General features: G+C 37.5%; 3 protein-coding genes across 5 annotated transcripts in view; 2 read left to right on the top strand and 1 right to left on the bottom strand.

The window, feature by feature from the left end:
* Positions 1-4,574, top strand: ankrd22 (ankyrin repeat domain 22). Its single transcript, XM_066693833.1, has 6 exons — positions 1-377; positions 1,867-2,058; positions 2,253-2,360; positions 2,791-2,868; positions 3,102-3,200; positions 3,871-4,574. The coding sequence occupies exons 1-6, from the start codon at positions 357-359 to the stop codon at positions 3,946-3,948; spliced, it is 576 nt and encodes a 191-aa protein (XP_066549930.1). The 5' UTR covers positions 1-356; the 3' UTR covers positions 3,949-4,574.
* Positions 4,575-4,900: 326 nt separating this feature from the next.
* Positions 4,901-18,370, bottom strand: lipf (lipase, gastric). Its single transcript, XM_066693829.1, has 10 exons — positions 18,246-18,370; positions 15,940-16,057; positions 12,637-12,754; positions 8,412-8,610; positions 7,621-7,730; positions 7,241-7,377; positions 6,872-7,018; positions 6,628-6,699; positions 5,822-5,890; positions 4,901-5,720 (listed from the first exon to the last, which is right to left on the bottom strand). Exons 2-10 carry the CDS (start codon positions 16,048-16,050, stop codon positions 5,487-5,489), a joined length of 1,197 nt encoding a protein of 398 aa, XP_066549926.1. The 5' UTR covers positions 16,051-16,057; positions 18,246-18,370; the 3' UTR covers positions 4,901-5,486.
* rnls (renalase, FAD-dependent amine oxidase) overlaps positions 18,327-25,823 on the top strand; it is a 39,854-nt gene continuing 32,357 nt past the window's right edge. The window contains exons 1-5 of one of the 3 annotated variants that reach the window (XM_066693832.1): positions 18,327-18,391; positions 18,788-18,908; positions 20,036-20,141; positions 23,134-23,279; positions 24,594-24,755. In XM_066693832.1, coding sequence (XP_066549929.1) covers positions 18,815-18,908; positions 20,036-20,141; positions 23,134-23,279; positions 24,594-24,755 — 508 coding nt within the window. In that variant the 5' untranslated portion in view covers positions 18,327-18,391; positions 18,788-18,814. The other 2 variants (XM_066693831.1, XM_066693830.1) reach the window with 2 other exon arrangements.

The following is a 25,823-nucleotide window of genomic DNA, read 5'->3' as shown; positions in this document are numbered from 1 at the left end:
TTGTTACAAGACAAATGCAACTGGTATGTAGTCCTGTTACTTTCCTCTTGTCGGTCGTTCTCATTTGTTTCACAACACACTTCCCAAATGAATGACTTCTCACTTTAAGGGCATGCAACACATCCAAAACCACACCCCGACTAGGCGGACTTTTGGAAATTGCGTGGATCTGATGACACAGTGCTGAAGTTGCAGGTTTGTGAAAAGTCCGAGAAAACTTCCCTGAACGGCAGCAGGACGAATACAAGCCCGAAACAGCGTCCAGCACGGAGGGACAACTCGGACTGTCCAGCTGCAAAGTGTCCAGGTGTTGGCAGAGAAGGCAGTGACGTCATTGAAAAGACCACACCAAAGAAATGGGCATTATCTACTCAGAGGTAGAGTACACAAGGGACTGCTTTATATTTAGTTTTACAATACTATTTCGAATTTGAAGAACTCCGAATTCTAATGTCAATGTTTAAATATATGATTGCTTATGTTACCTGTTTTAAACTGATGTTTATTTTTTCACCATATGTTTTTTGTTTGTGTGTGTGTTTTATACGTTGTTATGTAAATAAATACGTTGGGTTGATAAACTAGTAATTCTCCCCTGGACTCTACGTCAAGCTAGGTTTCTTAGAAAGTGTAACAATGTTTCAGGGTGTAGGGTATCTGTGACATCACCTGTATGCCACGAATTAGACAATGTCGGCTGAAGGTCTAGAGATCTAGACACACATGACCACGTACTCTTTTGTTTTTAGTTATTTTGAAAATGTAGCTGGAAAACATCTTTGAGTTATTCAGTTCGGGAGGTAGGCCTAATTGTTTTGAAATATGATCTGCATGACATTCTGCTTATTTATATAAAGTTCCTTATTTTCCACAGTTATTGTTATTATAGTATATGATTATTATTAATATTGGTTATCATTTGAGTTGGGTTTGATTGAAACTCCTCATGTCTTGTAATGAGTCAGAGTTCAGCAGTAACCTTTCCGATGCTATACTCATGCAGATCCGGTTTATCCCGATTCTGTGACCTGTATATAACTGTAGATAACGTCTCTAAAAGCAGGTTTAGGAGCAGCCTTTAGAAACGATAACGAATCTACTACGCAAGCAGAGGCAACCATATTTGCCCCCTTAGTCCTTTACCACAAGCTGCTTCTTCCAAGGGAGAAACAAGCTGATGACCTCTTCCCTGAGGCTAAATGTCTGTATGGATCAGTGCGACTGAGACAAGGTTATATTCTGTGGTAGCACAATATGCAAAGTGATGGAACTGAAGTGTTAAACAAATGTACAAAGTAGACTGTAATCTCCCCCCAAGCCTAGTGGGAATACCCATAGTTTAGTTTTGACCCATACAAGAAAGCACCTTTGTTTTAAATCATTGATATTCATATCTGACATATGACCTATGTGTATTTTGTAAGGATGAACTCCATTATTTCATAATAGACACAAGATGCAAATATGTCTTTGTTCGTAGGTTGTACACAGTTTAAGGAAGTTACCAGACAGATTGTTTCAGCAACTTTTTTCTTGAAATACTATTACACAATTGTGCTTTTTGAGTATGGGCCTCTTAGGCACCATGCGATTCTTACAATGCTCTTTACTGGTCCTGTCTGTGTAATTACAGGATGATATGATCATCTAAGCTGCTCTAATTCCCATTCCTCTTTAGCTAAGCTGTAAGCAAACTGTGTCCAAGTCAATGGGTTAAGTCTCCAGCTGTGCTAAACCTAAGCATTGATATTAATCAATGAACAATCATCACAATGGTGCTCATTACTTCCATGGTCTTGGGCAGCTAGTTATAAACTGATCATTTGGGGATATTATTTTAATATTCTATTTGTTTTCTGTCTCTAGCCCATTTGCCAAGCGGCATATGATAATGACCTGCTGGAAGTGGCTGAACAGCTGAAGGAGAACAGCAAGAATTTAGATGTACAAGACAGCCTCTTTGGAGATACGGCACTCATAGCCGCCTGCAGAAATGGCAACATAAGGATTGTGAAGTACCTTCTGGATCAGAATGCAAATGTGGCTCTCCGAAATAAGGTGCTGATTAAAAAAGGATAAAGCAAATTGTGTTATAGAAGCTAAAATGTTTTAAAATTTTTGGTAATATCCACAAAGTGAAGAACAGTATATACTATATAGTTAAACAGGACAGGTGACTATGTTGTTCATTAAACTGTATTATTTGTTTATCAAATAAATTGTTCTCACTGTCCATTCACTTTTGTCAACAGAGAGAGAGGACATGTTTGCACTATGCTGCACGGAAAACCTTTTCTTTCCTGGATTATCTGATGATTATCATTTTGATGCCTGTATTACTAATTGGATTACTTATATTGGTATGTCTGCTTATTGTCAATGTCTACACAACTTTGTTTGGAATTTTATTTGGAGTTCTTGCAGCAAAAATGGTTTTCTAAAAAGTTATATCATACATCATGGTCCAAGTAACATTAAGAAGAAATTAAATTAAATGACCAATATTGTATGGAACAAGTAATACAGAAATTTGAGAAAACTCCCAAGTTTGAAAATATATCTGGGAAGTACATATAGTATCACTTATGAGTGAGGTGAACATTGAACTTTGAGTGTTCCCCTCTGACACCCAAAGCATCAGTAATGTTTACCCATTGCACACACAAGATGAATGTGTTCATGATGAAAAAGATTATATATATCAATATATATGTATGCACAGTATACATTAAATATTTATCTTCAACAGCTATGCCTTCTTGTTAAAGTTCATATCAATCTTTTGAACAGGAGGACAAGCGAAGGAAGAATGCAGCAATGATGCAGCTGGTATTGAGCAGTACTGTGGATGTCAATGCCGTAGATTATGTAAGCGGACAAATAATACCAATTAAAAATCTGATGTACATGTTTTTCCTTTGCATGCAAGGCGTTGAATGTGCTGAACCCAAAGTGATCTGTCTGCAATGAGGATATTTCAGTGTTCTGCATTGTAGAACCAAATTGCTGCCAAAAATGGTTTCCATCAACAAAAAATTAAAATGTATATGCTTTCTGTCTTGGGCAGGGATGAACACTTATTTATTTATTTTCCATTGCAGATGGGAAACACAGCACTTCACTATGCTTGTCAAAGAAAAAGTGACAGAATCATCCCTCTTCTCTTGGAAAAGAAAGCCGATGTTTCAATAAAGAACAAAGTAGGATGTTGTTTTAATCTATTTCGGTGTACATAGAAGTAGAAGACCAGGCTGCTTTTGGATGTTTCATGTTTGTTTTCCTATATTTAGTTTAATATGCAGGTACTTTTATAACTCAGTACACACAATATTTCTTACTTTACATCAAAATACAATCTAATGTGTGAGGCCTGGATAAAAAAATATTTATTAAAAGCTAACTGGATGGTCAGCCCAGACCATCTAACATAATATATTAAATGTTAGGTGTAAATCACAGATAAAGATGCATGCTTTCAATTCCGCTTGAGAAATGGATGGTAAAGAAGGCAGGCTCTGGACATCAGCCTCATATCGTGTCTATACTAGCATTTCATTAAAAACATGTTCTTGCTGTTAGATAGGTGTGGGACATGCATTGGTATTTCCTTGCAACATATCATGCTGTAGTATTGACAATGAACAGTACAATAGTGTTTCTATTTATAACACATTATTTTATTTTTAATTATGTTTAATTTGTGCATCCTGTAATCAAACACACTTTTATAAGCTTTTGTAATAAGAACACTGGAGCATTTCTGCCCCCACTATTTTGAAATGGTATTTGTTTATTAGTGCAAGTAAAATAAAAGAGAAACGTACAATGACCTAAGTCTTTTTCTGACTGTATGCCATGTTTGTCTTTCAGGATGATGAGACCCCATTGGATATCGCGATCCGGTTGAAATTTAAAAAGATTGTGCAAATGCTGAAAAAGTCACAGTGACGGGATGAATTAACAAAAATGACTGGACAAGAATGATCTTTTGAACATGAATGGAATATCTCATTGCGATCATACTTCTGTTTTGGATTTGTTTTGTAATGGAGTGCATGGAAAGAGTAAAACGCATATGAAAACAGTTTTTCACCATGACTCCATGCACCTAATTATGCTAAAAGCATCTTCGCGGGCAGCATGTAAGTGTTACACTAATGTCAGTTTCCAGTCTTTTGTTGGCTACAGTATTTAGAGATTGTAATGTCGGGTGGTGAACACATACAAATAATGTAATGTGTTAATCCACATTTGCATTCCTTCTGTACAGGGATGGCTTGATAACTGAGCTGAATACATGTATTTGATAGTGAATGCACTTTATTTTTGATGTTGCGGTGTGGTTTTTTTACCCACGTTTTGGCTTTGCACTTAAGCAAATTTTGTACACGCCTAAAATTACATTTCTCTCGACGATAAGATATGTTTTAATATTGTTCTTGTACATTAATGATCATGACCTCTAGTGGAAGTCCTTGCTGCATCATAGAAAATACATTAGTGCCTTTGATTGTATTGTAAGTAGTGTATTTTGTAAAGTATACATCCAAGAAAAGTAAATATTGTACCATGTATGTGTGTGTGTATATGCACATTTTTAAGGACAATGGATGGGGAGAAAGATATACACAGTACTGACCCAGCACCTTAGTCTTCAGAACCTTAATTGAGCTTCATGGCAAAAGGAGCAGACACTGATTATAAACCCTTTTGTTGCATTTGACTGTATGTATGTAGTTGTTATTAATAGAGACACATCAGACCACACCTACTATTATAGTTATTGAAGGCAAAGTGTTTTATTTTACTGAACAATTCAGTTAATTGGTAGGAAATGATAGCTCAATATATATATATATATATATATATATATATATATATATATATAACAAGTCATGCATAAAGTAGAAAATGTACCAACGTATTTAATTGCATTCTTTGGTCAGTGCAGATAACGCTTCATCTAACAGTCTTGCAGTGGTTGTAAGAAATACAATAAAATACAAGGTTATGAAAAAAGGCATTTGATTTGAGAATCATTTGGAGCTCCAGATCAGTAACTTAAGAAGTATCCTATGACTTCAAATACAATAAAATAAAACAACATTCAACATCCCTGAAATCAACCAATACTTTGCTTTTTGTCTGAGCACGAATCCAAACACAGGTCAATGACACAAACATTAAACAGGCTTTAAAACAATAAAAATCGAATAAATTGAGATTGTCAAAAACAATTCCGTACAGTCCAAACAGCTAATAAAAATGAAACTGTGAGGTACAGCTTCATGCAGTTTAGGTCAAAATGCAATTAACGAGGATGACACACTCATCAGCTGATTGAATTTGAGATTAGTTAAAAGCAGCTCATGGAGAACAAAAGTTTAAAGCTGGTTAGATACACTTAAGCCAAGAGACTCGCTGTATCAAGTACCCTGATCAATTATGACTTCCAGGCCCCCTGTGAATCCAGGTGATGGACGATTTCAAGCATGCTGGTTCATGAGCTTAACTATCTGATCGTACATAAGCTGGGGAGCGTCCAGCCCCCAGATGAAGTCCAGATGTTCCCAGTGGGGGATGTTTTTATAGTACACCAGGTTTGAGATCTGGGTGTGGAGCACGGCCATGTCTTTGGGGTCAGCCAGGGTGTCGTGCCCACCCGACCACATGGCCGTTGGGACCTTCATGTCTCGGACGTGATACAGCGGGGGAGTGGGCTGCATGGAAAACAAAGCCAGGGACCTCATGAGTTTTGCCAAATTAAGATTGGGGATATTAAAAAACATAGGAACATAACCTGAACTTTCCACATACAGACCTGGTTGTAATGCGCCATGTTTCCCGCCCTGCCATAGTCATATGCCATCAGCGTCCCAGTTTTCACAAGCTAGAAATATAAACAATCAAATATTTTAAGGTCACATTTCACAGAATTCATCATTCATATCACCAGATCAAATATAAATTGCAATCTACAAGTTTCTTATTGCTGAATTGAATTGGTTTTGCTTCAATCCTACTTATGGAAATTGAAGTAAAATAGCAAATGACAAACATACAGTCCCCTTGAGAGAGCAAACTGTAATTAGAAGAGACGAGGCTGGGGAGAACTTCAAAGACCTGCGTTTGGGTTCTTCCCCCGAGAAGAAGCTGACATTAGGCAGGGGAGGGAGAAGCGGAGAGTAAACGACATCCTGCAGCATTACTAATGAAGCTCGGTGCAAGCAGGAGTACAGTAAAGCACAGTGTCTTAGTGGGTGGACAAGCATGAGTTTGTAATAAGAGGTAGTGTCAAAAGCCGGGGCTGAAAATGACTGAAATAGCAAGTAAAGGCGTGTCTTAGGATAAATGATTTCTACGGCCATAATTTGAAATCGAGATTAATTACTTTACATTCTGTATATTCTATACTTTTATTAAGATGTCAAGAGCCAAACCATCTTCAGCATGAACTCATTTCAAAGGGTACATCTGAAATGGATCCTGGATCTATTTTCGTACCTTCAAAAATAATTATTGATTTTATTATATAAATCGGACTTTAAAAATCAGCCAACTTTTTATTTTTCCCCTTTTAACCATGTTAGACCAGCCCTGTGAGCAAGGTTTTGAGCACTGAGATACCTGTCTCCAGTGAAGCATGTTCTGCACGGATGTACCAGCTGGGCAGTGAGTTGAGTACACAGGGGTTCGAGACTGGAAAACAAAAGCACTCGTGAGAAATACTCTAAGACACTGAGCCCTGAGCTTTAAAATATAAAAATATGATGTGCAGTAAGAATATAAAACAATTAGCTTAAAGAAAGCCTCACTTTAGGCAAAACAAATGTGTCTGATCATCACACTTCATACAATCATTTATACCTACCATGTTCAGGTTTTTCTCATCGAAACCACACAGGACAAAGAAAATATTTCCACACAGCTCAGATAGTGGATCGTGGCTACAGAATTTGGTGGCAAACCACTTAATCAGAGGGCCCTGGGGCAAGAAGTCCTTACTTCCAAAGAAGTCCTGTGCAAATGAAAGAAATGTCGTGTTCATACATATAAGCATTGCATATTCATCGCTTCTGAGCATCTTCCAACTGTAGACACTGTGTGTGTGTGTGTGCTGTAAAGCGTTCTCAAATGAGATTCAGTTGCAAAATTAAGTGTGAAGTATCTGTCTGAGTGTAAATGTGTTTAATAACGGCACCAAAATATGCTCAGCCTAATTCCATATTCCATATCTTACCCAGACAAAGTATTCTGGAATGAAAGAGAGTTTGGTCAGGGGGCTGGTGGCGAAATCCACTGTAGCTACTGGAGCCAAGGCAAAGAACATCTTGATTTTGCTAGCCAATTCAGGCATGGTGGAGAAGGCTATAAAGGCTATGAAACACACAAAAGATTCACATCAGGTTAATGTATTCATGTACAAAATATATAATAATACAATACAATAAAACCTACATTAAATGCATATAAAAACAAACTACAATTAATCTACTCATAGTCATATTATGTGCAGCGGCATACAGATGTGGCTCTGGGATCTACAGATGTGGTATTTACAGGTGCAGCACTGGAACCCATTTCAATGCATGGGGGTAAGCAGGCAGCGGTGTGTCTCACCTATGGTCGTGCCCTGAGAGTGGCCCACATAGTAGACCTGCTCCTGGCCTGTGCTCTTAGTGATGAAATTAATCACTGCTGGAAGGTCTTTCTTCGCCATTTCATCAAAACTGCATAAAAAGGGAAACATCACATGTGCTAATCAAATTGAATAGCAGTTCTTACAAAGCTTGAGACATTCAGAATATTTATTTCACATTTGGCATGTTTTAGTAAATAATTTGACTGGTGTGGATGAAATATTAAATGATACCAAAGGGGACTTTTCAGATATGTTCTTGTTATAATATATAAACTAGAAAAAAACATAATTGGGCAATGGTTAATTTGAATTTTGGATACAGACAAAGCTTCAAACAGTCTTCCAGTTACATCTAGTTTGTTGGCTTTTAGAACATTATTTTGATTAATTTAATAAAGAAGTTTAGTGATGAAATTAGGGTTACATTTTGGTCAGGCTTGATTTAGGGTTAGTGTTCCCATTAAATGTAGAGGTTAGGGTAGCTCTTTTATTGAGTTAACTGAATTGGGTGTATAGTTGGCTAGGTTTGGGGTGCGGATGTTGCTAGGGTTTAAAATACAGTGGATGTAACACAATGCTGTATTACTGTATTTGGCAGCCTGGGCTACAGTGTACTGTTTTTCCATTATTTTTAGTGTTGTTCAAACTATTCAACTCCTCAAACAGTGACAATTCTCATGATGATAACATGTACCGTCTACACATCTATTACGGTCTTCTTCAAACTATGTAAAGTGACCTGCAGAAGTAGATTGGTTTGCCTCGTTACCTGAATGCCCAGAAGGCATCCTGGTCTGGCGAGAGAGTCACATGTTTGCTGGACCAGGTGTTCCCACGGCTGTTTCCAATCCACACGTCGTAGCCGGCGTCAGCCAGGATGAAGGCCAGGCTGCTGTTAGGCAGGTTGGTGATCCAGTTGCTCCCAGCAGCCAGCAGACCGTGCTGAAGGAAGGCCACTGGTCTCACTCCTGGACAGGGACAGGGTTCGTATTATAAAGGGCCCATTTACCCAAGTAACACAGACTAACATTATTCAGTAGTACAGACAACCCCCTATAGAAGTAGGAGAAGTACTGATTGAAGTAATGGAGTTATTTAACCCGGTGTGGTTGTGAGTTTAAGCCAGAGGGGGCATGGCACTGATACAGCACTTGTCACGTGGTATTTATGATAGTGTGCACATGAGGGTGTATATCATCGGGTGAGCTCAGAGCAGAGTGGAGTGCGAGTGGGGGATGCCTTCATCCCGAACTCCATTAAGTGCTAAAGATATTCTACTTCCCGTAGCAGTACAAGATGTCATGAAATATTAATATACTCATTTAGCTTTATGCAAGGTCACTGATGCTCCTGACAGGCAGAAATCAATAAAAATGCAGGTCTTAAAATGACCCACCTAATATCAATAAGGGGGATATTTAACAGCTTTAAAGTGGGAGATTAACACAAGCCTATAAAAAATACAAACAAGCATACTTTAGGAATAGGTTTTGAAATTAATTCAGTTACTTACATTAATGCAGGCAAATAATAAAAATGAGAAATGACAGACATGCGTCTACCCAGCACACATTTTCAGTGTGGATCACCTGAAGAGCACGCTACGTCCTGTAGGGACAGATGCTGAATAACCCTGAGTGTGTTCAAAAGTGAGCTGGTATTTCTGCTGCTGACCCTGGGGTAGAATCCATACAGAACACACTGGGCAATGTATTAGTATTAGAATTTTACAGTACAGATCTGATGTTCAACCACCAGGTGGAGCCGACTGTCCATATGAAACCCACCAGCTCCAAAGCAGCCAGACATGGCATTTCTCAAAGGAGCGCTTTGCTCTTTCATTTTCTTTTTTGGGACTGTTATCACCGAGATCCGTCAGAAACAGGATATGCGCTCCACTTTCAGTAGCACAAACAGTACTCTAGCTGATATGATTGTTTTACATCATACCAACTATTCTCCCAGCCCCCACACCGCCCCTGCCTTTGATTGTGGAGAACACAGGTAAGATTTTTGATTTCACATATCCCATCTGTTTATTCAGGGAACACAGAGATTACTGATCTCCATAAGTCATTTCCTTGACATCTGGGTACTGACATTTTGTATGGATTTGCCTTCTTTTGAGTTGGTAGAGGTAAGGGTCAGGCAAAAGCAGGAGTTGAATATGCATGAAATGTCTTCTACTGAACTTTGACCCGCTTCTAATTGGAACCCAGGTGAGCTCAGTAGAATGCAGCAAATAAGAAATAAGAATTAAGTCAAAAGTCAACACGATTATGTACTTACATAAACAGAGTACCTTGTACTGAAACAAGCATCCACAGCAAACACCCCCCAAAAAAACCAACCTCAAATAGAAAAATGCAAAACAGATACAATCAGTGATCTGACATTGATTAGTGGAGAACAAGATTTCTCATGAATCATTTAAAATTTATTTTTGCGATAAGATTAGGATCATCACATTAGACCCCAAAAAAAAAAGAGAGTGATCATAGCTTTTATGTATCTGCGTTGATAAATGCAGAAGAACTCCAGATAGAAATACTGCCAGACAACAAAACTACATCATAATCCCCATAAAGGCAACACTTCTATTTGGAAGAAATAAGATCATTATTTATTATAACCGAACGCACAAAATCAGCTTAGAGCTTAAGGCCTGTTGGTACTGAAATAATTGAAAATGACTGAAGTAATAGGGACATATTTCACTACAGTGTGTGAGGATGTGGGATATGGAGAAAGGAGGAGCATTTAAAGCTTGTTCATTGAGTCCTTCACCTATTAAGCTAAATGCGCTCACTTGATGGGTGTTTATTTATTTAAAGTATTTCAGAATATATTACTGAGATTAACCCACTTGTTTTCAAGACTGCCCTAGGAGACTTGACACAAAGCGCAGGGATTAAACAAAAACCCAAACCTCTGCCAGCTTCTTCTTACATTTTTAATGATCAACACAAATCGAAACACTGAACTGCTACACGTAATTTTAATAAATCCTGATTATTTCATTTTTTTACTTCAGAGGGTCAGCTGCAGTACGATTCTTTGCACGTATCATGTTATGAGAGAGGACTCGAAGATGTGAAAAGGCTAACGTTACCCAGAGGCTCAGGAATACACCTACAGGAGAATTCACGCCAAGAGAATGTATTAATATTTAGTAATTGAGAGGGCTCTGTATTGTGCTGAACAGAGAGAGAACCGGAGGCTGCTTTTGCTGCCTTGGAATTCGTTTTTTTAACAGGATCGGTTTCCCAAATGAGATTAAAAACATGCTTTAATTATCACTTTGCTCATTAAAGAAATATAAGTAGCACAGTATAGGACAAAAAAGACACTGAATACTAATTTGTAGTACGTAGGAGTGGAGCGGTTTCCATCGTCTGATTTGTAAGACCGTGAATCAATACTCAGAATTTAAAACCTGTGCCTGTCGCCCGTTCCGTGTAAATGGTTAGACAATGAATTCAGAGACACTCAGAATACTTTAATCATAAAAAAGTAATTCTCACGGACCCTACAGGCACAATCAGTCAGGACTGGTAGCCGTCATAGCTTATTTTAAGTTGCTGTCCTGCTGTGCATTAGTGCTGCAACTCAGATTGCTGGCAAAGGGGCTTTAACTAGTGATTTGCAGGTGGCAAAGATCCAACCTCTCATGACAGCAGGGACAGGGTGGTCATACGCATTGAACAGGACACAATTATTGTTTATTATTATTACAGCAAAACTCTATTACCCTCAACACAATAGCAAGTGTCAATATGTGATATTTTACCCAAAACCATTGCTAGCTTGGGCTACTGCAGTTAAATTAAAATTATTTAAAATAATATTTTGTTTAGTGGAGCCACATGTAGATGTTAATAGTAATTTATACTCCTGGCTGGATTTTCTAACATAAAAAAAAACAGTTTCCCTCCCCAAACAGACTGTATGAATACCCAGTATTAATTTACGATTTACAAACAAAGAATAGAAAGACTATTAAGTCATACTGGAAAGAGACTAAATACAGCATGCATAGTCTTGTGAACAAAATAAATCTGGAGAATAACAAATCTGACATAGGGTAGTAGGTTTAGATTTCAAATCTATAAAGTTTTCTTGAAAGAAAGGTTCTTGGACAGTCAACTGAAGGGTCAGAGTTTTGCTTTTTCAAAAACAAATAAATACATAAATGTTTCATAATCAAGAGTAATTGTGCAGACCCACTGTTAATTTACCACACTTGATTTTAGATACATTTGAGAATATGTTGTTCCATTTCAGAAAAGCTTTTATCAAGTAAACTGTATGCTTTAAGTTTCGACATGAAGCATACAGAAAGCATAGATAGTGGTATTATTTCACAAGAGGCTAATTGGAAAAACTGTGACACATTCAAGTAACTAAAAATGTATGAACCAACTGTCAGCCCGTGCCATTATAACTCATACATGTCACATAAAAAGACCCTAAAGATTCCAAAGATGAAACAGAATTCTATGCATGTGCCAATAGTGTATGCAAAACATATGACTTATTAAATTTGCTACATAGTTATTATGTCAAAGGCCTGATAACACATATTTCAGGTGCAATTCATCAAGACTTCATAGACCTCAAACAATTTATTGCAACATTTTACGATTCACATCTTTCTCTGTACTGTACTCCTACTGTAGGAAACAGGCACGAGGCCAAACACAGCCTCCTGAGTATGGGAGATATGGCTGCCTTTCTTTGCTGAGCTCATTATAAAGTTATATTTATTAAATAGGGACAGCTCAGAACACAATCTGAATTGTGAATAAAGGTATTTTGCCTATATATTGACAATGCGATACACCAGTAAAGTACAGTGTTTACAAAGGCCACAACCCTTCCCACACATTCACTTTGTGGGAAGAATAGGTGAAAGGTATCTTGCAATGATATTATGCTTACAATGGCTATGGTGAGCAATTTAATGTAATTGAAAATGACCCAATGAAACGTACCTTTGGATTCATTAATTTGAATGCCGTGTGGGATTCTGTTGATCGACAGGATGTAGCCATCTTCAGTAATCACTGGATACTCCTCTGATGGGTAACCCCAATAAGTGATGATCTCACTCTGTAACAGAAAGGAGGAGATACATGATCTTTTCAAGACCCATGCAAAATTGTGTAAACCGTTATTAAGTTAAGGGGACAATCGTCAGTCTGATATTTCCTATATGTTACAGGCTACATTAAATAGCTGGTGGATTTTCAAAGGAAGACATTATAAATTAATAAAAGAGTCTTTCTTTTTACATTTCTTCTACAACATTATTACAACCCCCCAAAAAACAGCCTGCATTTCAATCACAATTGAAAACCAAAATATTGATTGAGAAGGGTTTCCCACTACCCTCTATTACGGTGTTTTATATAGCAAACAAATTGATCTTTGAGAGACACCACATTACTGCACTTAAATACCTGGCTTATAGGCTGAGCTTTTTTTAGAGACAGAAAGAAAAAAAAAGCTTCCAAAAACTCATTAGTGGCTTGTCATTTCAAGCAACCTGTTTTTAACCAGAGAGTTATATTTTTTTCCCTCCCAGATATGATATAAATCCTAATCAGAAACTTCAAAGAAAAAGTGTGAGTGTGTTGGCTTCAGCCTTGACATGCAATCTGTCCATGAATTATTAAACGCAATGCAATTTCCCACTCCCTCTGGGCTCACAGTCTGGATGTACTACTTTGGGCCACTTAAGGATAAACCCACTGCTGGTTCAACAAACATTAAGGGGAGATGGGGGGGAGAGGGAGAGAGAGAGCGAGAGAGAGAGAAATGTTCATCTAATTCTTATGCGTCTCATTTTGAGAGCTAGCGCGTGGGGAAATACGTGTATGAAAAATGTCACACAAAATTAAGAGTAGGAGAAATGACTGGTTCTTTACAGGTTGGCAAAACTGAATTCAGATTCCATACAAACTGTGGTGCTTGTTTTAATTCATGTATTCTATCCCACCCCATTAGAAAAGATAATATGCTTTCATAATTATTAGACGTACTAGAAGAGTACGTATGAATTTATATACCTCACCTTTTCCTTTTCTTTTGCCTAGGATGGTATTTTTACACTTCCCCCATTGATATTTAGTATTTTGACAACTCTAATTTGCTTCTGCTGTAACTTTCGAGGTCTTCAACCATGAGACGTCTTTTATGAAGCTCTTTAGACTAGTCTAGCTAGTTTCCGTGACAAACAGCACTCTGAGAAGAACCACCAACTGAGAATCACCCTGGACGCGTCTATTAGGAGAGGCATGCGAGAAATGAAACGATAGGAAAAGTGCAGACGATACGCACATGCCTTTTAAATATTTCACCGTATCCTAAAATGACTTGCCAAACCAAAGACACCACTGCAACCACTAAAGGACAGAAGACACATTTCTCTTTTCACGACACAATAACTTCTGCTTTTTCTTTCAAAATTCCCTTATTTTAGCCCCTTCATCATGTGCAGATTCACCGTGGGATGTCATGGGACACACAAGGGTGAAGTGCAAGATGTGGGATATAAAAGCAGAACTCCCCACAGTATACTTCCTTCCTTCAAATTCATGTTTGAGAAGAATTACTATAAAGGAAAGGAAGTGATCGCTTTTCAAAGCAGTTTGCAACCTCTGAACAAACTTGAATCTTTTTGGCTTTGGTGTATAAACCCAATAACAACATAGAAATAAGGAAATAGACCGCTTATACCAAACTTTATTCTGGACTCATGAGCAGCCCTGGCACAAGGTGAGACTGATGGTTTGGGGTGGCATCGTACACATTATATAATATCAGGCAGACAATACAGATCCTTTGAAGAATACCTGTGGTTAGCATTCATCAGCCCTAGTCTCACACCACCCCAAAGAAAATTAACGCTACACAACTCTTCCAAACCCTGGTCAATCAAGGTGAGTTCCCTCTTTGAGCATGTGTGGGGAATCCTCCACCAAACCTTCATCATTTGTCAGAGGAAGCCCATTTCCCAGCACAACTTAATATCTTGCATTCCTGGATTGCTTATATTAATGCACAAAACAAACTGTAGACACACACACACACACAGAACTAAATAAAGAAAACACACAATAAAACAGCCCAAAACAAAACCAGAAGACTATACATTTAATTTCAATTCGAATCCAATAATAGATGTGGTTTCTCCTGCTGTGTCACTAAGGGGCTTTAGTCATAATGTTGGCTGTAAACTAGTCGTTTCACTGCTGTGTCCATACTGCCCTTCCTCAAACAAAGGTTAGCCTTATTTTGAAACTAAGCAATGCTCTATTTTTGAACAAAGAAAGAGCATTGAGAAATACCTCAAAGCAAAACAAGATCTTAGGATGGTTTAAATTTCTAAATAAAATGAGGACACTTACAAAACCTTCCCACTGCCAATTCTGCAGATCTTAAAATGCATTTATTATTTAAGGTATTGACCAACAGCACAATTACTTTATTGGAAAGTTATTTAATATCATAATAGAATACACAAAATAGTAAAACAGTAATTAATAGGAATAAGAATAAGAATTATATGTATTATTATTATCATCATAAGAAAAGGAATACTGAATCTTCATTTTACTGTTTATAACAGCACTAATGTCACGAGAGAATTATTTATTTTCAAAGTGATTTGATGACAAGTCTGTTTATCCTTTAGGTAATCTTATCTGATTCTGGTAGCATTCAAAGGTTTCAGTTATTTCAAAGAGTGATACATGTAAATGCTTACGAGCAGAGTTTTACTTTACTTTACTTTACTTATTTGAATAAGACTGTCATTATAAATACAGATCCTTTGGTCAACTAGAAACTACAGCAACATCAAATAAGCCAGAGAGGGAAATATCAGATATCAGATAAGAGATTATTTTGTACTTGTTAGACCACAGAAATCTAATATTATATTAATAAATAGGTCTAATGTACGTATGTTTCTGAAAAATTATTTTTCTTTGACAGCAAGGTATAAATGTACAATATTTAATACATTTATGCATTTGAATGACCTCAACTATACAGGTACCCGTGCTATACATACTAAAATGACCTTTTATTGAGATACTACAGTAAAGAAAAGGTGATATACAAATGTGCTCTGATCCCCAAGGCAAGTTAATATGCAACTGCATTTCAAATTTGTATTTATTTTAGGTCTTAAGTGAATCTATTTGATTTTTTAATGAGGATAGAGGGGCCATTTCTGAATGTCCATTTCTCTGGTGAGATATCATACTAAAAGCTAAAATGCCACTTACAATGTTCATTTTCACTTCAGGATCCAGCTCCCTTTTGTTTCTCCTGAAGGCTTCCTCACATCGGACAGCCCCCTGAATGAAAAGAGCCACGCAAAGCAGTAGCCATGCCATGTTTGGCCTGCAAAACAGGAAGACATTTTACAAATCACACTTTCTTCTCAGTGCTCAAAAAATAAAAAAATAAAAAGACCAATTGTGATCAGAAGTTAATAGCAGGAAGCTTGTTTCCTCTACAGCTCTGTTTCAGGGCTCAAGCCTTGATCCTTGAAGTGCTATGGACAGCATATACAATACAATAAAATGCATACAGATTCTGAACTTATGCATGCAAGGTTTAAACATATACACATAATCACAAGAGTACAGAGAAAGTGAGACCTGAGTTCTGAATGAAAACGTCTTCACATTTCTACATACATATCAATATAATAACACAATATCAGCCTAGATTCTCTAGTGCAGTAAACTACATTTAATGGCATATGTATGAAATTAATACTCTACCTATGTAGCCTATACCTAAATCTAAGTCAACTAGATGTCTTTTAGTGATTTACACCAATACAAATTATTCTACCATACAAAATAGTTGTTAACCAATTTAATTACAATATCAATATTTGTGTTTTTTGTGTGCTTAAGTTTTCACTGAACATCATGTATGATAACATTGGTAGATGCTAGGCTAGCAGTCAATGTACAGCATATCTCACAACTGGTTTAACTCACACTGCAGTGACAAAACTCCTCACCGACTCCTTGATCAACACAGAAATAAGCAAAGCTATTCCATTTAAACTATGACTTGACTTATTTAAAAACAAGCAAGAAATGTCAGAAATCTCTTGTAAATTGGTTATTACCCAAATTTGGCATATTAAAGACAATTGTAACATTTTGTAAGCAGTTGAATTATTACATTTGCTCAAATCTCATTTGTAAGTTATCCATCATCCATCCTGAACAGTATAGATGGAAAAAACAAGAAAAAACTAAACCGTTTTTACAATTACAATTGACCATCCCACTATTGGATTACTGAAAGAGCAGAGCCTACTTTCTTACCTTTAAAACTAGATCCAGATAGACTAATGTATAAATTATATAGTTTTTTTAGCCAAAGACTCACCACTGTCCTTATTCACTAAATCGATCTTGGGAAATAAAATGCTTTTAAAGTTTGTCAGGAATAAATTCTGAATCACCAACAACATTATGCTTACTAATCCATTGGCCATGCCTACGCACTGGGACCCATGATCCGCAGGACCAACGCCAGCATTACACTGTTGGGATTTGACAGTTGCCCTTTGCAAGCATTTGCGTCCTTTCTTTTCTTTTTTAGCCTTTCACCCAGAAGGTATTGACAAGAGGAACTCATTTTGATATCAGCTAAAGTGCTAAGCTGTGGATGTCGGTTTTCTAAATTATGTGGTCTATAAAATGTCATCTTAGCATGCTGTAAATTATTAAAGTGGCACACTATGACCAATAAAACAAATAAAGACCATCTAGACCATCACTCTGGCACTCAAATAACTAGTATATATAGCAAGAACCTTATACATTCACAATATATTTGAAGAGGCTGACAAAAGTGTAAGAGTACATTGAGTGGTGTGATGTCCATTGCAACATCAGTATCTAGAACATTAATTTGGCTACTAAACTTAAATATTTATGCATCAAAATGAATAACATATATATTGTTTTACCCATAGCATTTCTACATCCTGTGCCAGTCTCTTATTGAATTAGTTAATTGGGGGGGAAGACCAGACAAATGATCAGGTCCTTGCAACATAAATACGAATTGTTGTAAATATATCCCATAAAAGTACTCACTGTAAGCCTATGTTTTAGTAAAGATATATTACTCAAAATGTGTACACAGCTTTTCTGGTCGGCACATGACTCTTGTAACTCCTTTCAGAAACTTTGAATCCATTTCCTCCTGAGACTGTCAGTGTAAAAACGTGACAGAAATGTCACCTGACAGGCCAGTCTGTTTTGTGCTTAGAAAACACTGACAACGACCTTGTGATTCAGTCCATCGGTTGTATAATGATTTCATTATTATTTAAAACATGCATTTAACACATTCCACATTAGAAACCCTGACATTTCCCTCTTCTAATCTAATTTCCACACCACTGCATTGCATGTTTATAAACCGCTGTATCATTTCAATGGTGGTTGTACAGAAGTGTTATTATTATGGGATTACAAGGCTCCGAATGCTTTTTTAATTAAATTGAACACACTTGGTGTATTTTAAGTAATTAGACGAAATGTGCGAGACTCACAGTTTGGAGGCAGCTCCTGGGGCTGTCTTCAGAAATCAGCAGATCGACGTAGGAGCCGACGCAAGTGACGCAGACGCAGGCCACGCCCACTGCGGGGTCACCATTTCTGCTCCGCCCGGGCTGCATTTTTAAACGGCCCAGATAAGGTTTCTGAAAAAGCTGAAAACGCCCAGATATTTAAAAAATGTGTGACTCAATACACGTACATTTATGTGCATTTAAGTTTTCTAGCTACCATACAACATAGGATACATTTGAAGTCTTCCATGATGCACTGCTTAAAAGTTAATAATTTAGCAAAGTGTAGTTGAGAGGTATCTTTTTGTAAATAGAAGAAAATATTTAATACTAGGGGGGCATTCACATACCTAGATAAACCCCAATGTATAAGAAAGGATTTGTATTATCTGTTCGCTTTACCCCTCTATGTGTTTTATAACAAATAAGCATTTAAGATGGCAGTTTAAAATAAGCATATAGTTAAGTGTTTCTTTTGAATGCAGCAGAATATAATCCGAATGCAATATAACCTATTCTTGCAGAACACACGGATGATATAATGACAACGCATGAACGATATCATGACAGGAGCCGCCTCCAGCACGAACAGAGGGAGCATTTTGGTCGGCCAGCAGGAGAAAGCGTGTCTGCGCAGTGTGAGAGGTCAGAGGGCAGCTGTTATGTGAACACGGGCGAAATCTGTGCAAACTGTCTCTCTCTTCTGCTCTATTTGGTTTTTAAATCACAGAAATGTCCCGAGTGTTGATTGTCGGTGCAGGGCTCACGGGTAGTTTGTGTGCTTATCTTCTGCGAAGGGAAATGGTCAATAAAGTAAAGATTGTGGTCTGGGATAAAGCGAAGGGAGCAGGTTAGTTGTCACAATTGAGTTTGCATTGTGTTGTGTGTTTCAATGCTATGACATTCACGATCAGAAGAGAGGGGTACAGTCTGCTGATGTATGTGCAGCAGGAATAGCAAATACTGTTAATGTAAGCTTTCCTGTTAGAGATAGATAAACAAACACATCTTATGGGATTTACTTATTATGTTATAGCTCTGTATTACAGGTCAATTTGCCAGAAAATGAGTTAAGCATGGTAAAAATACTTTCTGTGCCTTTAATGTATATTTTTTTAATATACCCCAATGTGTGTTTTGTATTGTATTAAATGTTTTGAGCTTAATGACAAAATTTTTCATAAAATCTGTAAATTCCATAAATTCCAAAGTTTAATTGAATACAAAGAACACATGAATGCATGTTAATAATCGGTAAAGAAAAGGCACGTATGCAGAATGTGTTGTTCAGTATTTCAGTGTGGATTAAGGTATTTCTCTGTTTCACTCTAAAGTTGCCTTCAGCACAAAAGTATTTCTAGCACACAAAATCATATTTATGTTAATTCTTAATTCTTGGCTGACCAAATTAATTTTATTAGCATTGTATTGTTCTGCTTTGATGTGAGGAAGCTAGGTCTCCCGAGAATAAACCTTCTGAACATATTTTGTAGCTTTCTTAATTGGGCTTTGGTGGAAATAATAATAAGGGTCTTATAGTTTGCATCAGAACTTGAGATATGTTATAAAGTAACTATGTTAGTCCTTAAATCATTGTAGATTAAACCACCTCTATTCCTGATGACAAATGTCTCATGTATGTATGTAGCCAATATTTATATGTGTGTTTGTTAGTTCTTTTGTTAATGGTTGTGTTTTATGCATTTAATCCCAGGTCAACACTATCATTTTCCTGGCATGCCAAAGCATAATAGATTGTATCACTGTTTTAGGAGGAAGAATGTCAACAAGCAGAAGCCCTGGAGATGCCACATGCACTGTTGACTTGGGGGCTCAGTACATAACTGCAACGCCATACTATGCTCAGAAGCATCAAAGGTAATTTTTCAACGTGTGCTTTTAATAAAGAGGGGTTAGGCAAATGGCTTCAATTAGCTTTATTTATGTATTGTACTTAATATATTTACAATGCCATCACTCCTTTTAGGGCAATAGCAGTCTTGCAGAAAAAGGGTCTTAAAATAAATGTAATAAGTTCTGAAAGGAAAATCTAAAATATTGTCATTTTACTCATAAGCAAATGCTGCATAACAAGGTAGACATAACAAATGCACAAAAAGGTCAGTTTTAACAGCTCTTTTAATGACAGTTGAAGTTAGAACATAAGAAAGTTTACAAACGAGAGGAGGCCATTCGACCCATCGTGCTCCTTTGGTGTCCATTAATATCTAAGATATCCAAGGATCCTATCGAGTCTATTTTTAAATGTTCCCAAACTTTCAGCTTCTACCACATTGCTGGGTAGTTTATTCCAGATTGTGACAACTCTCTGTGTAAAGAAGTGTCTCCTGTTTAACGTTTTGAATGCCTTGAAGCCCAATTTCCATTTGTGTCCCCGGGTGCGTGTGTCCCTGCTGATCTGGAAAAGCTCCTCTGGTTTGATGTGGTCGATGCCTTTCATGATTTTGAAGACTTGGATCAAGTCCCCACGTAGTCTCCTCTGTTCCAGGGTGAAAAGGTTCAGGTCCTCAGTCTCTCAGTAGGACTTTCCCTTCAGACCTGGAATAAGTCTGGTTGCTCTCCTCTGAACTGCCTCTAGAGCAGCGATATCTTTCTTGAAGTGTGGAGCCCAGAACTGTCCACAGTATCCAGATGAGCTCTAACTAGCGCATTGTACAGTCTGGACATCACTGCCCTTGTTCTCAATTCTACACTTTTGACAATATACCCTAACACTGCGTTTGCCTTTTTTATTGCTTCCCCACATTGTTTGGATGGAGAAAGTGAGGAGTCCACATAGACTCCTAGATCTTTCTCATGTGTTACTTCATCTAGATCTGTACCTCCCATAGTGTAATTATAGTGGACATTTTTGTTACCTTGCACTTGTCCACATTGAATTTCATTTGACAGGTGTCGGCCCACAACTGAATATTATCTAAGTCCCTTTGAATAGTCTGTGCTGCCGAGATTGTATCTGCTGAGCCACCTATTTTAGTATCATCTGCAAATTTGACAAGTTTGCTAACTATCCCAGAGTCCAGATCATTAATATAGATTAGAAAAAGCAAAGGCCCTAGTACTGATCCCTGTGGAACTCCACTAACAACCTCACTCCAGTGAGAAGCAACTCCTCTAATTGACACCCTCTGTTTCCTATACATCAACCAGTTCATAATCCATCTACTTACATTACCCTGAATGCCTACAGCTTCCAATTTGAGGATCAGTCTTTGGTGTGGAACTTTATCAAAAGCTTTTTGGAAATCTAAGTATATCATATCATATGCTTTCACCTGATCTACAGCTGCAGTTGCCTGTTCAAAAAATTATAATAAATTAGTAAGACATGATCTGCCTCGTCTAAACCCATCTTTTTGATTCGATAAAATATTCAGAACCATAAAAATGTCACAATATACAGCTTTGTTAAAAACATGTAGTATTCAGATGTACCTCAAAGAAGCTGAAAATGGAGTTTGCACTGTTTGGAACTTTTTTAATTATTGCAAATCACATTAAAATATGTTAGCCAAAATTCACTGATTAATCAATAATTTGTTAGCGATGTCATTGGTTTTTTGCATCAGCCAGCTTAGACTTATCATAATTTATCATGCCCATGAAGATGCTCATGGCTGTTTCATTAAAAGCTGCTTAATTAATTTCACTGTCATGCCTATCCGTTCTGTGAATGATTTGAGTCATATGGATTGAGTTTTAGCAAAGGGCCCTTTCATAAAATTTGCGTGAGGTTCTCTAAGCAAGAGTTTACCATTTCACAAAGTAATGCAAGAAAGAAGAAATTGTTAATGTCATAATAGATGGTCTGTCCTTCTTTTGATTATGTTTTTTAACTAGATTAACATGTTATCTATTAAGCAGCTATCCCTTAGGTTGATAAAACACAAACAAAAGTAGCTAATAGAAACCATAACCAACACTTCATCCACTAAAGATTTAGTTTAGTTTATCAAAGCTAACATATTGATACATTTTGTCACAAAGTGAGTCAAATGATCTACTGGCATGCCATAACAAGAAGAAAAAACAAGTCCTCTCCATTGTAGTTTTGGTAATTACACTACTGTACTTTAAATAACAAAAGTAGTCATTTTTTAACATTGTCCTAAATTATTTTTCAACAGAATATAATAGTGTCTTTATTGCACTCTATACTAAAGCAATTCTAGTTAAAATGTATTGAATGTGCCATCAAATTTTGCTGAAGAAAGATATGGCACGAGTGGCCGGAAAAGGTAATTTTAGAAGTTCTTCCTCTAAAAGCAATATGGTATAAATTGGGTCTAAGTTAAAAAGCACCCCTGCCAACTGCTACAAAACTCTAAAACATCTTAGATCCTGAATTAATTTGAACAGGCTTACATGTTTCATTCTTGTATGTTTTGTAAGTCAGCTTGAAAGGAAATACTTATTCATGTGATCTTGCCTTGCATAAAAAAACAATTCGGGGAGGTTTATTTTGAGTATAGAAAATACACATTCAGATGGGTTTTCACATGTAACAAGGAAACAAAAATGCAATTAAGAATGATTGTCCTGCCAATGTTTTTTGTTTTAATGTTTGCTTTGGTTTAAATAAAGCTAGTACATCTTATATTAATCAAGTGTAAAGTGAAAACGTGAACTTGTTTCTTGCAGCCATTTTGGCTTGATTCTTTAAATCAGAAACGGGTAATCACACTTTGAGAAATAAGTTTGAACAGGAAAGACTGTTAGCCACTATGAGTCTCAGCTCAGATTTCCTTTAGGGGAGCAGACTGCTTTTCAAAGTGAAAGGGTATACACATACTTTATTCTAAACTTTAAAAAATATTTTTTTATTATAAAAATTCCCTTTGATTTCCAGCTTCTATGAAGAGCTGTCGAAGCATTGCATTTTAAAGCCGCTCACTGCCCCAGTGGAAGGGATGATGATCAAAGACGAAGGGATATGCAACTATGTGACCCCGCTGGGAGTCTCATCTATTGTCAAGCATTACCTCCGAGAGTCAGGTAGCCAGTAAGCAGTTAGCTTTGATGTGAAATTTGTTACTGAAAATCAGCTAACCTCTTTCTTTTCGCCCACAGCAAGCTGTTTGCTGTGTTTCACTGGGACCACAAGTGTTTTATTTTTATTTTTATTTTTTTAGATTAGTTTCTCTTTTGAGAGAATTTGGTCTTTATTTCATCTTTGGTGTCACTTAAAAACGGACTTTCTTATTGACATGTAGGATATGCAGAAGTATCAGGATTTTAAGGTGCTTAGCTCAGTTACACATAGTTTGATTAAGACAGTATACCTAATTAAATGTCCTCCCCTTTGTTTTAGAGGGGTGTAGGATGTAGTGGAAGCATTGTACAAATCTGCTTCCTAAAACACTGGGTTCACTTATTTGATCTACAATGTCTATCTCATCTACTTCCCATTCTATTGACTACCCAACAGAAGGAAAAACATGGACTTGTGCCCGCATTTTAAATTTGTGGTTTAAAGTGTGATCATTGCCTTACTATACTTTTTTTAATATTGTAGGTAATATAGAAGCATGTTGTCGCCTTTTTTCCTGAATGTTTAAAAGCGTGTTGCAGCAAAACCATTAACTACAACTTATGCTAACCTTTTACTCTTCTAAAAAGATCTAATTGTATGTTTCTTTTTCCAATTCCGAATTCCTCCCTTCACATTTTAATTTCAGATTTCCTCGAGAGAGGAATTTGGCCGAGAAAGGTCAGAAATGATTTATGTTGTGCTAAGACTTTTACTGAGTTTATAGCAACCCCAAATTGGAAGACATAATTAGAGCGTGAGAGCCAGCGAGGAAGGTTGCGTCATTTAATTAGAAGAAAGCATGTGACGTGACTTTTAACGGAAAAGGAAATTGGAACAATCTGCCTTGTAGATCAGAATGTTTCTGCGAGGAATATGATTATGCCCTTTAAACATAGTAAAGCTTAACTTATAAACTAACCGTACCTAAGTTTCCGTTCAAATCTTGTCAACTGCCAAAAAGTAGATCTTGTAGTCACTTGAGTGGGCAACAATGCATTTTTTCTAAATCTGTCTTGCTACCACTGAGGTTGCCCTATACTTCCTTCACTGCTTTAACTAGGAAATGTGTGTTGCCAGGCTAGACTGCATGCATCGTTAAACCCAATCTTGACATGCGGTCTACTACACTGCAGATTAAAATCACCACACTCTGCTCGTCCCTCCCTCACTGTCTTTCTCTGCGTTTCCTCCTTTGCCCTCTGCGTGACCTTCTCTCTGTCTCTGCCTTTTTTTCCCCCCCGATGCCACATTGCCAACTGTGCCGTTCCACTTCCAAGCAGGAGCCGAGGTGTTCTTCGGCCGCCACGTAACCAAGATTGTTCAGGAGGGGGACCGGTGGGAGGTGAGCCAGGCAGCCGGGCCCGTGGAGCAGTTTGACTCCGTAATCCTCACTGTGCCGGTGCCGCAGATCCTACAAATGCAGGGCGATGTCAGCTCGTGTGAGTACGCCTCCCGCACACCGCGCCGGACACATGGGCCGGTGAATCCCCTTTTCAGACTTTTTAGCATGTGTAACTCTTGGGTAATATGGCTAATGCCCCAACAGAGAGGCTCAGTTTGCGTCTCATCCTTAGTTCCCTACGTGGAAGGTGTGCAGCAGCTCGGATGGATAGTGAAGGGAATTGGCCACTGTACCCTAAGTCGTTAACACTATAGCAATGAGGTTTTCAGTCTTAATGAACTGGTGTAGATCCTAATCATTTCCTGTTTGTCTTACCTGTCCTAACAAGCATTAGGGTCATTGTACATTGTGTGTATGCAATGCCACGCTGATGAGTCCCTATACTGGAGCCAGGAAGAAAGCTCTGATGTCCTGACTGGGAATCGGCTGCCAGCTTAATTGGCCCCCAGCTGTCTAGTTAATTCTAACACTCTGTACTTAGTGCCCAATTGGTATTCTCTCAATTCGTTTTTTTGGAAATGGTAAAATGCAAGTCCTTACGGATAAGTATGTCAATTTGAGTGTCAAGACTGAACCCTTGGGTGCAGAGATTTGCAGGGAAATTAGGAGATTGTGAATAATGTGGAATATGTGCAAAATCAGTGCATTGTATAGCTAGTAGTGAATGACAAAAGGAAATGAATGTGATTTAAAAAGGGCCCAATTACTAAATATGCTCAGTGTCACGGCTGCAGTGGCTCTGACAGAACAAGGAAAAGGAAGAAGACTTCAGGATACATGATATATTATGCAGCAGGGGTTATATGGTTGTGCGATGTGAAGTGTGTCAGAAGTTTGGCTGTGTCCTAGACTCCCTGTCTAGCAGTTGTAGCTTGCCATAAATGAACTCACCGAGGGAGTTCCTGCACTCAGACTAACAAATAATTTAAAGTGTGGACTTTAAACTTTAAACATGAAACTATAAATGCTTTCAAAAGGAAAGTTTGACTTGAAAAGTAGGTGGGTAACCGTGAAAGCTAAACAGGAAAATTGTATTAACCAGTCAGTAAAATAGTGCAAAACACTCCTGTAAAATGCACTATGAAGAATACATTTACCGTTACAT

This window comes from Amia ocellicauda, chromosome 20 (assembly GCF_036373705.1).
Source record: "Amia ocellicauda isolate fAmiCal2 chromosome 20, fAmiCal2.hap1, whole genome shotgun sequence".
Classification (NCBI taxonomy): Eukaryota; Metazoa; Chordata; class Actinopteri; order Amiiformes; family Amiidae; genus Amia; species Amia ocellicauda.
The sequence above is the reverse complement of the archived record's forward strand: the minus strand, read 5'-3'. Positions and strand labels throughout refer to the sequence as shown.

Bases quoted from the DNA above. Each gene is read 5' to 3' on its own strand.
- lipf (XM_066693829.1), bottom strand. From the start codon at position 16,050: ATGGCATGGCTACTGCTTTGCGTGGCTCTTTTCATTCAGGGGGCTGTC. The intron at 7,731-8,411 runs GTAACGAGGCAA...CTTTTTATGCAG, and splicing joins GATGCCTTCTGGGCATTCAG to TTTTGATGAAATGGCGAAGA. The intron at 7,378-7,620 runs GTGAGACACACC...TGTGTTTCATAG, and splicing joins CTCTCAGGGCACGACCATAG to CCTTTATAGCCTTCTCCACC.
- ankrd22 (XM_066693833.1), top strand. From the start codon at position 357: ATGGGCATTATCTACTCAGAG. The intron at 2,361-2,790 runs GTATGTCTGCTT...TCTTTTGAACAG, and splicing joins TAATTGGATTACTTATATTG to GAGGACAAGCGAAGGAAGAA. The intron at 3,201-3,870 runs GTAGGATGTTGT...TTTGTCTTTCAG, and splicing joins ATGTTTCAATAAAGAACAAA to GATGATGAGACCCCATTGGA.